Source organism: Tamandua tetradactyla, chromosome 10 (assembly GCF_023851605.1).
Source record: "Tamandua tetradactyla isolate mTamTet1 chromosome 10, mTamTet1.pri, whole genome shotgun sequence".
Lineage (NCBI taxonomy): Eukaryota > Metazoa > Chordata > Mammalia > Pilosa > Myrmecophagidae > Tamandua > Tamandua tetradactyla.
This window is the reverse complement of record NC_135336.1, coordinates 75,357,213-75,371,779: the sequence shown is the minus strand read 5'-3', so window position 1 is coordinate 75,371,779 and position 14,567 is coordinate 75,357,213. Positions and strand designations below refer to the sequence as shown.

Sequence of the window (14,567 nt, the reverse complement as noted above, 5' to 3'; positions counted from 1 at the left end):
TCTTCTTCCTCTGAAATCTGAGGTCACTTATCCTTAACACTCCATTATACTTACCATGTGTCCTCATTTTTCACAAGAGCAACCACTTTTCCCACCAAGACACAAGGCTGAGAAGCCTGCAGTTTTCCCCTGTTTCTTACGCTCTCCGTCAGCACAGCGGGCAACACAAGTTACACAAGCTTCCACCAAGTGAACAAGCACGTATCAAAACTTACCACTTGGTCCACCTTCTGATTATCAGCTGGTGATAGCAGCCACTCGATGTCCAATGGTCCCTGGTCTTCCGGATTCACGGTAAATTTGCACGGCAAATAGGCAGTTTCCCCCTTGGCTTTTTCAATCATCTGGTCAGGAGTTGTTATACTCAAACTGTTGGTCAAATCTGGAGAAAGAAATATGCCCATGGAGCGTGCATCTGTTATTAAATGGTGATGTGCTCGGCACAACCACAGCCACTGAGGGGGAGCCGGTGATATGGAAATTACAGCATTTGAGGCCTACGTGACTGAAGTCACACTCAGCAATTCAGTTTTTAGTTTGTGACCTTATAAAAATGACATGCCAGTACTAATAACAGTCTTATACAATATAATTCCCTTTACGAATACGGTGAACTTCCCAGGATTATATAAAACACAAGTTTTCATTAGTAGAGAGTATTCTATATTCAAGTAGACATTTAAAACTGAATTGAGCTAGAGCCTCTAGAAGGCTAGTCATGCCTTACTAATTCAAGGCTGCAGAAATTCAGACTTGTGACAGTGCTACACGCACACCAGGCGCTCACTGTTGGTGCACACAGGAATGGATTTTGACCAGGCTTTTAAAATTCTAAATCTTTATCATATTTGGGTCTAAAACCCTTACTGAATGTCTAAAAATATTTCTAAGCCATAAATTTTGATGAAGACAAATCAGAGAGAATATTAACAACTAATGTGTTAAAAAATTTACACTATAGTTGATCTCAATGCTATTTTACACATTTCTTAAAGATCATTACCCTTCCTATTTCTCTGCTGAGAGAGTCAACCATCATACTTCTCCAATGCTTTTTAAAAAGACCTGGCTTAGCCCATTTTTTAGAGTCCCTAGAACCACAAGAGCTCACACAGTCAGAGACCTCTGGAGATGAAAATGTCCTTGGGGGAGCTTCATGAAACAAGAAGCCTGGAGAGAAAGTTAGCCGATGCTGCCATGTTTGTCCTGTTCTTTTACAAGTGAGAGAGAAACTGTGAACGTCATGGACCTTCTTGAACAAAGGTATTTTTCCCTGGATGCCTTAGACTGGACACTTCTATACTCTTGTCTTAGCTGAGCCATTTTCACGGCCTTAGAACTGTAAACTAGCAATTAATTAAATTCCCAATCAAAAAAAGAGCAAGCTGGCTTAAACCCACTGCAACTCTGCAAGAGCTGAAAAAACAATGTTCCCTCCTTGCTGCTAACAGTTTTGTAACAATAATAGAATCTCTTACTTACATATAGGTAGAAACAACTATGAGCAAAATGTTACAATTTCTTAAAAAAAAAAATTCTGTTCCTATCAATTCCCAAATAAAAATAAGTCTGTTCACTACTTATGTCTTATACAGATCAATGTTTAAACATGCTCACTAGATTTAAAATGCAAATTCAGTCTGTAAATGACCGGTCACACAAAACTTCATTTGTTTTCTATTTATGCTGCAATGGTTTGCACAGCACTTGTTCATCATATCTGTATGTTCCTTGTGATGAGCTAACATTTTTTAAGTATAAATTCAAATATCTAACATGCAGAATTATACATTTCAAACTAACATATCATATTCTGTTAAGCAGCTCTATCGTTTTGGAACTTTTTGTCCCTTACCACCAAATTCAGGACCCATACAACGACCTGGATGAGACGCTAAACACAAAGATTACAGTGTGGGGGGGCTTGCCTCTCTCTGTTCCCCCCATTCCCCTTTTCCACCATAAAAACGAACAAAACACGGGAGAAAAAAACATGGAACTCTTAAACTTTACCACTGGAAAAACCATTAAAACTGTGTCAAACATAGGGACACTAAAATCAATCGGCCAAGACCTTGATCTTGAGGCTTGTGCTTCTGAAGCTTATGTATGTAGTGGAGAAGCTGAGTCTACTGATAGGCATGTCTGAGAATTACTTCCAGAGGACCTCTTTTGTTGCTCAGTTATGGCCTCTCTTTCTAAGCCCCACTCTACAAGTGAAATCATTGCCCACTTCCTACGTGGGACATGACATCCAGGGGTGAAACTCTCCCTGAAGGCAAGGGAGATGACTCTCAGGGATGAGCCTGGCTCTGGCACAGTGGGATCAACAAAGCCATCTTGACCAAAAGGAGGAAAGGAAGTGTAACAAGTAAGTTATCAGTGGCTGTGAGAGTTCAAATAGAGTTAAGAGGCTACTCTGGAGGTCGCTCTTACTTACAATATAGGTGATTTTCTCAAAAAAACAAAAAACAAACAAACAAATAAAAACAGCCCCAGAATCAGAGAGCAGCCCTTGACACCTTCTGGCAGGGCCCACCCCAATCCCAGGACAGAGAGACAGGAGAGGACAAAGAACTCAACGAATGCCATGCTCCGGCTGGTCCAGGACATGTGGAAATTCAGAACTCAGGGAGGGCCAGGGCAGGCAGCAACGGGAGGCTTGCCTTGGGCTTCTGGTGCCCAGCTCTCCTCCTTCCTTTCTTCTCTCGTCCCAGCCCAGCCTCTACCAGACACTGGGCATTGGATGGCCCCCTTTCTACTGCGTAGGCCGTCTGCCCTGATTTCCAGGAATGAGTGTGTCAAAGCTCTGATTCCCAGTGCCAAACCCTAGGAGGCTTGTAAGAAAGAGTGAGAAAGAGAGATACAGAAGGGCTAGGTCCCTGGGGGGCAGATCTGGGGTCTTGGCTGCCTGTCGGGTCCCCTAGCTGAGGCCAAGATGGGCATGTCCAGGTCGCTGCTCAGCCTCAGGGTGAGCAAGGCAGGCCCTGGTCCAGAGGAAAGGAGGACAGAGAAGGTGAGAGAGGCTACAGGGAGGAAAGCAGGTGGAAGAGCAGGTGACGTGGAGTGATTGGAGGGAGGTGGGAAGGATTCAGAGGAGGAGAGAGGGATAAAGGGGGAGCAATGAAGAAGAGGAGAGAGGGGCAAAAGGACAGGGAAGGAGGGGAGAGGGACCTGGGAGGGGAACATAGGACCCACGGACCCTTTCCTTCTGGGGGTAGGGAGGGCTCTTACTTAGCTTCAGTCAGACGTTGCTACCTATCATAACTTGCCAATCCCCAACCAAAACCATTCCTGCTAATCCTAAAGAGTACCTAGGGCATTATGTAAGAGTCTACAAAGTTTCCATGCACTAGGGTAACTTTCCAGAAACTACAACCTCCAGATGGGTTCCTGGACCAATTAAGTCCTGAAATGCAAAGGGGACAGCTTCTCCAGAACATCAACTAGTTCCATTCCCCTATCCCATATTATCAACAGCCCCTTTCAACATGAAAAAGCTAGAATGGACACAACCCATATATCCCTAAAGAGTGGGAGAAAGATCAAAGGTGATGGTGGAGTTATACAGAGAAGGTAGGGTTTAACAAATTACTATGATTGCTGAATCATAATATTGATATTTCTTTTAGTCTCCAGTACCTTAGAGCAGCTAGAAGTAAAAACCTAAAATTGTGGAATTGTAACCTATAACAACCTCTGAAATCTGTTCTACAACTAATCGTTGTGATGTGCTTTGAAATTTATTGCTTATTTGTATATGTTATTTTTCACAAAAAAGAAAAAAGTAGATTGTGATGATAAATGCATAGCTATATGATAATATTGTGAACCATACAGATGGTATGTGAATATATATCAATAAAAAATAAATAATTAAAAAAAGATCAAAGGAGAAGTTGGAGTTAAAAAGGAAGATCGGATTTAACAAATAAGTATGACTTCTGAATCATATTGATATTCTTTTAGTTTCTAGTGTCTCGGAGCAGCCAGAAGGAAAAACCTAAAATTGTGGAACTGTAACCCATACCAAACTCTGAAATCTGTTCTATAACTAATTGTTGTGGTGTGCTTTGAAATTTATTCCTTTTTTGTATATGTTATTTTTTACAATTTAAAAAATTGCTTTAAAAAAAAAAGAAAAACACATGAATCTACCAGATACAGAAATTAGATTTTTCCTGCAACTTCAGGAGCTTCTTTCTATAGCTACCACATCTGTTGCCTGCATTAATTTGTCTGGGTATTAATACGCTACGTACTAAGTAAGATAAAAACAGTAAGTGTACTTCAGGATGAAAATCCCACTTCAAAATGCATCAAGACATAGCCCAAATATATGGAGGGTAAAAACACACAATTGAGAATGAAGATTTACTCTAAATAACTAAAACGTCCTGGTAAATGTATGCATCTAGTTTTTCTTCTATAGAAATCAAATACAAAGCTAAATGACATGAATTAGACATCTAAATGTGCATAAGTTCAAACCCTCCTAATTCAAGCTCTTAGTATTTATACTACACAGTCATCAGGATAAAATGCATCTTAGTTTTCATGATATCATCTTTCATTATTTTTTGTTTGATATAAAAAATATTTTTATTTTAATAGTGACAAAATTAATTACATATATGTAGATAAATGATCTGGAAAGTTACATACCAAACTATTTACGGTAGTTATTTTTGAGAACTGAGATTTTAAGAGAAGGTGATTGCCTATATCTGTCTTATAATGAGATTTTCTTAATATGTGTACTGTTTAAAACTTTTTAAACAGATTTTTAAATGGCCTGCAGTATTTCTTTTTCAAAAAGATGTTTAAAACATTTCAATTGCTCTTGTGTTGCACTAAAAATGAACTAAAATATTCACGATCATACAAAGCAATTCTTGGGTTTCCTAGCAACATTCAATGGCCTCTTTTCACAGAGGCATAGCTTTTCAGGGCAGAAGCATGCAAGAGTAATAAACTGTATAGGACAAAAGGCAGACACTGAAATTCTTTCCTAATACTCTCTACAGAATCTTTCATAATAGTACTCAATTTTATTTGTACAGCAAATGAGTGACAAGTTAACTGGCAAACTCCTTGCAGGTTCAAACATGGTCTGAAAATTAAATCAATGGTTTAATTTTCTTGTAGTTTTATTAAAAATTACAAAGTGTGATGAAACATGTAGCACATCATCAAACCATAGCACATCATCAAACCACAAATTTCAAGAGTCCAGCTAGTAAGCGCACAGCTCTGCATTACATAAATAAACAAAGCCAATCACTTCCCACTTGTCAGTGACTGAAATAACATCTCCCAGTTTTCTGCTTGTTTTTTTTTTTAATTTCCAAACTCCAGATCTTTTGGAGCTTTAAGAGCGTCTCTTCTGCCCTGACTGCCTTCTGAGCCTCAACTTTTGATACAAGTTTATAAAAGTGGATTCTAGTCCCGGATGGTGCCATGTCTCACAAAGGCCTCAGAAAAAGATCTGTTTTGATCCTAAGGATGAAACATGCAGAACTGGAGATAATGAAAGGAGGTGTATTTTGAATTGATGACCTTCCCCCATTTATTTAATTTCCTTCTCAAGTTTAAGTTATATATTAACCTAGACAGTTTTCAGATACCTTTGTCTCCTAGCAATCTTAAAATCAAAGAAATGAAGAAAATGCTTTTGAAACTTTGTGGTTGATTTAAAAAGTAGCAATGGGGCGGGCCGCGGTGGCTCAGCGGGCAAAGTGCTTGCCTGCCATGCCGGAGGACCTCGGTTCGATTCCCGGCCCCAGCCCATGTAAAAAAAAAAAACAAACAAACAAACAAAATACAATAAAACAAGAAAATGTTTAAAGATGTTTCCCTTTCTTCCTCCCTTCCTTCCTTCCATCCTTCCTTCCTTCTCTCTGTCTTTCCTTCCCTTCCTCCCTCTCTCTTAAAAAAAAAAAAAAAAAAAAAAAAAGTAGCAATGGCAGTAAATGTGAGAAAGTTTAGTAAAGTTTTGAGTGAGGAAAAAACCTTAGAAAAAGGTAGGGAAGAAACACAATGGGTATGAAGAAAAATATTTAAATTTAGCCCTATTAGATTTTTCAGGTTTCAAAATCAACATTTGGCAAAAAAAAGCACAGCATTAATCATTCCAGGTAAGAATCATTAACACATGCTGAAAACTAGTGGGTCAAAGTATGAAGAGAAACAGAATATACACATAGTCTCTAAGAATCTGCCACAAAAAACTTTATATCTATTACAGGGGTAAAAGTAATGACCTTACAATGAAAAATCTTGGCAGACACCACCTTAATCAAATATTCAGTACTCTCACCAGAATAAATGAACATATGTGCTACGAATGCTCCTGAAATGATCATTTTTCTCAATTTTGAGGGGTTGTTTTATATATGCATAACTTGGTATTTAGAGATAAGAATGAAACCAATGGGGTTGGGGTTAAGGTAATTCAGAATACAGGGTTTTAGGAAGACATTATATTTTAGAACCTCACCTACTCTTTGAGACTATGGTAAGAAAGTTTTATTACGTCTAGACCAAGTGTTTCTGTAGCATATAATCTAACTCAACCTGTTTGGATAGATCACACAATCAATCCAAACACAGGCAGCCCAGAATAAGAATAAGGGCCTTTAATTCTATATAGATTACTGTAATGCCTGGATACATCCCAGAGTATATTAAGCAGATAATCAAAAAGTATTGGCAAAGACCCTTGAGGGATAGGAGAAAAATAATTGAACTATTAAACTTTACCACTGGGGAAACATTAGATACTATGCCAAACATTAGGGACACCCAAATCAATAAGCCAAGACCTTGATCTTGAAGCTTGCTCTTCTGAAGCTTATGCATGCAGCACAGAAGCTTAACCTACCTATAGGTATGTCTAAGAGTTACTTAAAGAGGACCTCTTTTGTGACTCAGATGTGGTGTCTCTCTCTCTCTCTCTCTGAGCCCAACTCTGCAAGTGAAATCACTGCCCCCCCCCCCTACATGAGACATGACATCCAGGGGTGAAAGTTTCCCTGGAGGCGTGGGAGAAGACCCCTGGGGATGAGTCCAGCCCTGGCCCCATGGGATCAGCAATGCCATTCGGGCCAAAGCAGGAAAAGTGTAACATACAAGGTATCAGTGGCTGAGAGAACTCAAATAGAGTTGGGAGGCTATTCTGGAAGTCGCTCTTACATATGCTTCAGTTTGACATTGCTACCTATTATAACCTGCCAAACCCCAACCAAAAACCACTCCAGCCAATCCCAAAGAACACCTAGGGCAAAGATAAGAGTCTACAAAGGTTTTATACACTAGGGTAACTTTTCAGAAACCTACAACCTTCAGATATGTCCCTGGACAAGAAAAGCCCTGAAACCTAGAGGGCCCAGCCTTTCCAGAATATCAGCTAGATCTATCTCCCCACCACTTATTACTGACAGCTCCCTCCAACATGAAAAAGTCAGAATGGGCACAGACCAAACTTCCGTAAAGAGTGAGAGAAGGATCAAAGTTGATGCTGAGTAATACAGGGGTTTAACAAATGAGTATGATAGCTGAATCATAATACTGATATTTCTTTTAGGCTCCAATATCTTAGAGCAGCTAGAAGTAAAAATCTAAAATTATAGAACTGTAACCCATATCAAACTCTGAAATCTGTCCTACAATTAATTGATGTGATGTGCTTTGAAAGGTATTGTTTTTGTATATATACTATTTTTCACAAAAAAAGGGGGGAAGTCTATTGTGATGATAAACAAATATTTATTTCTTCTAGCCTCCAATGTTCTGGAGCAGCTAGAAGGATAAATCTAAGATGATGGTATAGCAGCCCGTGACAAATTCTGGGATCTGTCCTGCAACTACTTGTTCAAGAGTGCTTTGAAAACTATTGCTTTTTTCTTTCTTTGCTTTGTATATGTGTTATATTATACAATAAATAAAGTTAAAAAAAAAAGAATGCCTAGGGTATTATATAAGATTCCTCAAAGGTTACATGTGCTAGGGTAACTCTGCAAAACTCAGAGCCTCCAGATGGGTCTCTGGACAAGATAAGACCTGAAACTTAGAGGAGCCGGTCCTCCCAGAACATCCACTAGTTCCATCCCTCTGTCTCATTACCAGCAGCCCCTTCCAACATGAAAAAGTTAGAATAGGCATAGCCCAAATATCCCTAAAGAGTAGGAGAAATATCAAAGGTGATGGTGGGGTAATAAAGAGAAGGTCAGGTTTAACAAATGAGTATGAGTGCTGAATCATTATATTGATATTTCTTTTAGCCTCCAGTACTTCAGAGCAGCTAAAAATAAAAACTTAAAATTGAAGAATAGTAACCCATACCAAACTCTGAAATCTCTACAACTATTTGTTGCGATGCACTTAGAAATTTATTGTTTTTATGTATATATGTCATTTAAAGAGAAGGAGGAGTATAACAGAGAAGATAGGATTTAACAAATAAGTATGAGTGCTGAATCATTATATTGATATTTCTGTTAGTTTCCTGTGTCTTGGAGTAGCCAGAAGAAAAAACAAAAAATTGTGACACTGTAACCCATACCAATATTTAAAATCCGTTCAATACCTACTTGTTCAAATGTACTTGGAAATTTATTGTTTTTGCATATATGTTATATTTCACAATAAAAAAAGTTTAAAAAAATTTTTTAAATGTTGGATTAAAAAAATGATTATGACTTTAAACATACAATAAATGCTTTACTTTTTTTGACTGCCTATAATCCCTGGAGTGATGAAGTTTTTCATCATTTTCAAATGGTATTCTCTTCATGTGAGTATGAAGCTAATGCACTTGCAAAAGCTCTCCAAAAGATTAAAACATACTGGGGACACAAAACAGTGTAAAGAATGTACTTATCAATCCACAGCCAAGAAAATAGATGGTATCTACTTGGCAGATCCTTCCAGCTAAGAGGGAAAAACAAGTTATATAGATTAAGTGTAAAGGAATTTACATTTACTGCACTATCTTACTGTGCACGGGGGGTTACATATATTATTTCATTTAATCCTGACAAAACCTGTGCAACAGACATTATAGGCAATGAAACCAAGGAACAGTTTCACGTGAAATAAGAGGCAATCCTTAATCTAGATTAAAATGGAAGGAAAAGAGGGAAGTAGGAAAAGATAATGAAGGCACCGATAGAAGAAAAATGAGGAAATGAGGTATAGAATTCAAAAGAATGGGGGAAAAAACTGTTTATGTAATAGCGATTTTTTTTTTAATAGTGATATTTTAAGACTCTAAGAATCCAAAATGAGGAGTGCACAAACCATCAATGGTCTAAAAAAAAAAAAAAAAAAACGGTTGGAAGAACCCTTACTGCACAAGAAAACAGGGTGTTAATTTTAGAATTAGACACAAACTTGATATGGGTGGGTTTCAGGAGAACAATGATATCAAACTGTGACGGGTTTGTTCCCAGGGCTAACCGCAAATTTCCCAGATGCATTCCCTGTATCTCAGGGTTCTACCACTACCACTTTCTCTAATCAGTTCCTGCTTAAAACCAGATATGCAAAAACAGCTGTACCACCAATCCATACATACCAACCTGAAAATAAGTTTAAGTTAAAGAGAGGAAGGCTATCAATGTTCACTTATTTTCTTATTCAAATGAGTAAGATGCTCTGTTACTTGTACTTTCTAAATATATATCCCAAATCTAGCTTTTTTAAAAAAAAATCTAAATCCAGGCCATTATTATTTCTCACAAGGACTAAACCAGCTAACTGGCTTTCCTGGACCCACTCTTCCTCACTCTAACCCATTCTCCATACTTCACCCAGAATATTCACTATACAATATTTTTTTCTAAGTTGTAATATCACTGCCATGTTCAGAAATCTTAGATGGCTCTTCACTGACTCAGATAACTTAATTATCCTTTCAAGGTCCTTTAGGCTGAGGTACTTCGCTACTTTTAGCCCCTTACCACTCCCACTGTATGTAAAACATACATACATATTATTTTAGTCCTGAAACCTAGAGGGGCCAGCCCTCCCAGAACATCCACTAGTTTCACCCCTCTATCCCATATTATCAACAGCCCCTTCCATAATATACATATGTATATTATTTTTATATAACTATATTAACATGAGAGAGATAAGATGTTTAATAAAAACCTTTACCTGTGGACATTCTAAAATCATAACTTCAGACGCAAGTTCATAAAGCATAGTCAGTTCATACTCTCTCCCCACTGAGCCTTCTCACTCATTGTGATAGCCCCTCTATGATCCCTCACATCTCCTAGGCAAATTCCTACCACTATGGTGTCAGTTCACACTCATTTCTTCCAGAAATCATTTTTTTGGCCCAAACATGGATTGAAACAGATGTCCTCTATGTACTCCTTGGGTAATGGATAACGCCTCCCTTTCATACGCACTAATCCCAATATACTGAAATCACTTTTTTACTGTGTATCCTTCCCGCTCTTCACTGCAACGAACGTTTCACATTTGCTGCTAAAACAAAGACCAGGTCAGTCTTGATCGTCCTTGGTTCCCTGAGGCTAGCAAAATTTCAGGAACCCAGCAAACATTCAACAAACACTGGCTGAATGAATGAAAGGTTTTCTGTTGCTTATCACCAAAGAGAAAAAAACAATGTTTTGAAACACATTTTTCAGTTTTTACTATACCACCAAGATACCAATTGTGAAGTCTGATCAGTGAATGCATATACACACCAGGTGTGGAGAGAATTATGAATTAGGAGTTCGGCAACTACATGATCTGCCTTGAGATTGAAGCAATCAAGAGAACAATTCATCACAACAGAATAAAACAGCAATCAACCAACTCTGGGTGTCTAGAGGTAAGCAGGTTCCAATTTTGGGTGATGAAAAGTATTCAAAGAAACCACATTTCAACTAGAGTCAAGGGAAGATTAGGCCAAGCAAAGCTCACAGGCACAAGTATCTTCCTAAAAGAGAAAGAAAACAGAGAATCTACCAGAGATGAAAGATGGTGCATTTGAAAACAGAAGAGAACGGTAACAAGAAGAAAATACAGTTGAAAGGAGGCAAGAATTAGTTAATACCTTTCTTGAGTAAAGACTAAACAAAAAGGATGAAGGTGTCCTAGTCTGGGCCCATTCAGGAAAGGAACAAATTTGGGGGAAAGAAAGACATTAAAAAAAAAAAAATCAACAGTTTTGAACACTCATATTTGTGCATGCTTTCCCTTTGAAATATCTATCTTCCTGCTTGCTCCACTTTCTCCCCTGCTTGTCACTTTACCTTTGAAGCTTTATCTAATCCCCACAGGCTGTATTAATTGCTTCCTCCTTTATATTACAGAACTTGCTCCTCTATTTCAGGTTACTGTCTACATGTTCTTACACTTAAATACACACTTTTACTCAATTAACAGGACCTCAGTGCCTCATCTCTGTAGGGTATTGTTCTAGTTTGCTCGTTGCTGGAATGCAATATACCAGAAACAGAATGGCTTTTAAAAAGCAGAATTTAATAAGTTGCTATTTACAGTTCTAAGGCTGAAAAAATGTCCCAATTAAAACAAGTCACAGAAATGTCCAATAAAAGGCATCGGGGGGACAGAGCCAAGATGACGGCTTAGTGAGGTGTGGGATTTAGTTCGTCCTCCCAAGCAGATAGTAAATAGCCAGGACAGTGCAGAACAACTGCTGGGGCCATGCCAGTAACTGGACACACAGTGTACCCCAGTCCAGACCAGGTGGACTAACTGTGAGCCCCTCCAGAACAGTGAGTTCCCCAAGCCGTAGTGGCTGGTGCCCCTCCCCAACAGGCTGCTTCTCAAAGGGGAAAGGAAAGAGACTTTACTAGCAGCAGGGGCTGAGCACAATCAAACTCCAATTGTGGAATTAACAAATTCTGACCATTAAAAATTGGCCCCCAGCTCAGCTGAACCTCGAGTAAAAGTGGAAGTCTGCTGGGTTTTGCCCTGGCTCAAAGGGGGCAGGGCTGACAGAAAAAGAAAAAAAAAAAAAAAAAACAGGACTTTTTGATCTGAAAAGGTCTGGGCCCTGCAGGAAAGGAGGGGGCACATAGGACCTGGAGATACACAGAGCAATGTACCAATTAAAGCTATTATCGGCAAACCGAGGAAGGGGGTCCGGCTCTAAAAAGGAATTTTCTTTTTCTCTATTGTGGCTGCGTTTCTACGGATTGATTACTCTTTGGATACAGCTGCAAGGCTTCTCAGGCTGCAACTGCCCCAGGCACAGGCAGAAACAAGCTTGCTGGAGAGCTTGTCTGGAGCCTGTGCCTTCCCCAGGAGACGGGTGGGGCCCAGCTCAGGTAGAATCACTTGCTCAAGAAATTCAGACCCCAGGGTCTGAAAGAGTGAAGCGATCAAAACCAGTCTACAACCTCTCCACTGTCCCCACCACTCCCCAAGCAGGGAGAGTCTGCTGAAGTTAAAGGTATTGCATCATCTTAGGCTGGTAGGACCTGCAGGCAGAAAAGCACCACATACTGGGCAGGATAGGAAAAATGCAGAGTCCAGAGACTTCATAGGAAAGTCTTTCAACCTGCTGGGTCTCACTCTCAGGGAAAAATGACACAGGTGACTTTTTCCTCCAGAGAGGAGCCCAGTTTGGTCTGGGGTCTATAATACCTAAATAGAACCTCCTAAGAAGTGGGGAGAGGCACCACACAGGCAGGGCAAGAAACAAAAAAACAAGAACTGAAAACTTCTGATCTATTAAACAAAACCAAAGCTAGAGGCCTAGAATCAGCTGAACTGAATGCCAAAGAAAAGATAGACAACAAAGTAATCCAGCAAGAAAACCCAAGGAAAAAAAAGTGAAAACAATCTCCAGAATAAACTAATTAAGGTAATTAAATGCCTAGATGTCAGCAAAAAATAATGAATCATACTAGGAAAATTGAAGAAATGGCCCAGTCAAAGGAACAAACCAACCATTCAAATGAGATGCAGGAGTTGAAATAATTAATTCAGAATGTTCAAACAGACATGGAAAACCTCATCAAAATTCAAATCAATGAATTGAGGAGGAACAGAAAGAAGGCAATGAATGAACAAAAAGAAAAAACTGAAAGTCTGAAAAGACAAATCACAGAACTTATGGGAATGAAAGGCATGGTAGAAGAGATGAAAAAAACAATGGAAACCTACAATGCCAGATTTCAAGCAGCAGAAGATAGGATCAGTGAACCGGAAGGAGGGATATCTGAAGTACAACAAGCAAAAGAAAATATAGGAAAAAGAATGGAAAAATATGAGCAGGGACTCAGGCAATAAACTAGACAACGTGAAGCACACGAATATACGTGCTGTGGGCATCCCAGAAGGAAAAGATAAGGGAAAAGGAGAAGAAAAACTAATGGAGGAAATTATCACTGAAAACTTCCCAATTCTTATGAAAGACTTAAAATTACCAAGTGATTCCAAAATCCAAGAAGTGCAGCGTAACCCAAATAGAATAGATCCAAATAGACATACTCCAAGACACTTACTAATTAGAATGTCAGATGTCAAAGAGAAAGAGAGAATCTTGAAAGCAGCAAGAGAAAAACAATCCATCACATAAAAGAGAAGCCCAATAATACTATGCGTGGATTTCTCAGCAGAAACCAAGGAGGCAAGAAGACAGCGGGATGATATATTTCAATTAATAACAGAGAAAAACTGCCAACCAAGACTTCTATATCCAGCAAAACCACCCTTCAAAACGTGGGGGAAATCAAAACATTTTCAGAAAAAAAAATAACTGAGAATTTGTGACCAAGAGACCGGCTCTGCGAGAAATACTACAGGTAGCACTAGACACAGATAAGAAAAGAGAAGAGAGAGAGGTGTGGAGAAGAGTATAGAAGAGTGGAGAAGAGTATCGTAAAGATATAAAGAAGAAAAATTAGATATGACATATAAAATCCCAAAGGCAAAATGATAAAATAAAGTACTGCCCATACAGTAATAACACTAAATGTTAATGGATTAAACTTCCCAATCAAAAGACACAGCATGGCAGAATGGATTAAAAAAAACAGGACCCATCTATATGCTATCTATAGGAAATACATCTTAGACCCAAGGATAAACATAGGTTGAAAGTGAAAGGTTGGGAAAAGATATTTCACGCAAATAACAATCAGAAAAGAGCAGGAGTAGCTATACTAATATCCAAGAAATTAGAATTCAAATGTAAAACAGTTAAAAGAGACAAAGAAGGACATTATGTATTAATAAAAGGAACAATTCAACAAGAAGACATAACAATCATAAATATTTATACACCCAGCCAGAATGCTCCAAAATACACGAGGGAAACACTGAAAAGAGAAATAGACACATTCACCATAATAATTGGAGACTTCAATTCCTCACTCTCATCAATGGGCAGAACATCTAGACAGAGGATCAATAAAGAAACAGAGAATTCGAATAATACAATAAATGAGCTAGACTTAACAGACACATATAGAGCATTACACCCCACAAACAGGATACACCTTTTTCCAAAGTGTTCATGGATCATTCGCAAAGATAGATCATATGCTGGGTCACAAAGTAAGTCTCAATGA

The 14,567-nt window shown here is 38.6% G+C and overlaps 1 protein-coding gene across 2 annotated transcripts in view; it reads right to left on the bottom strand.

Moving 5' to 3' along the window:
- The window catches only part of CXADR (CXADR cell adhesion molecule), a 70,343-nt gene that overhangs the window by 19,419 nt on the left and 36,357 nt on the right, over positions 1-14,567 (bottom strand). For both annotated transcript variants that reach the window (XM_077118746.1, XM_077118748.1), the window contains exon 2: positions 216-382. In XM_077118746.1, coding sequence (XP_076974861.1) covers positions 216-382 — 167 coding nt within the window. The remainder of the gene's footprint in view (positions 1-215; positions 383-14,567) is intronic.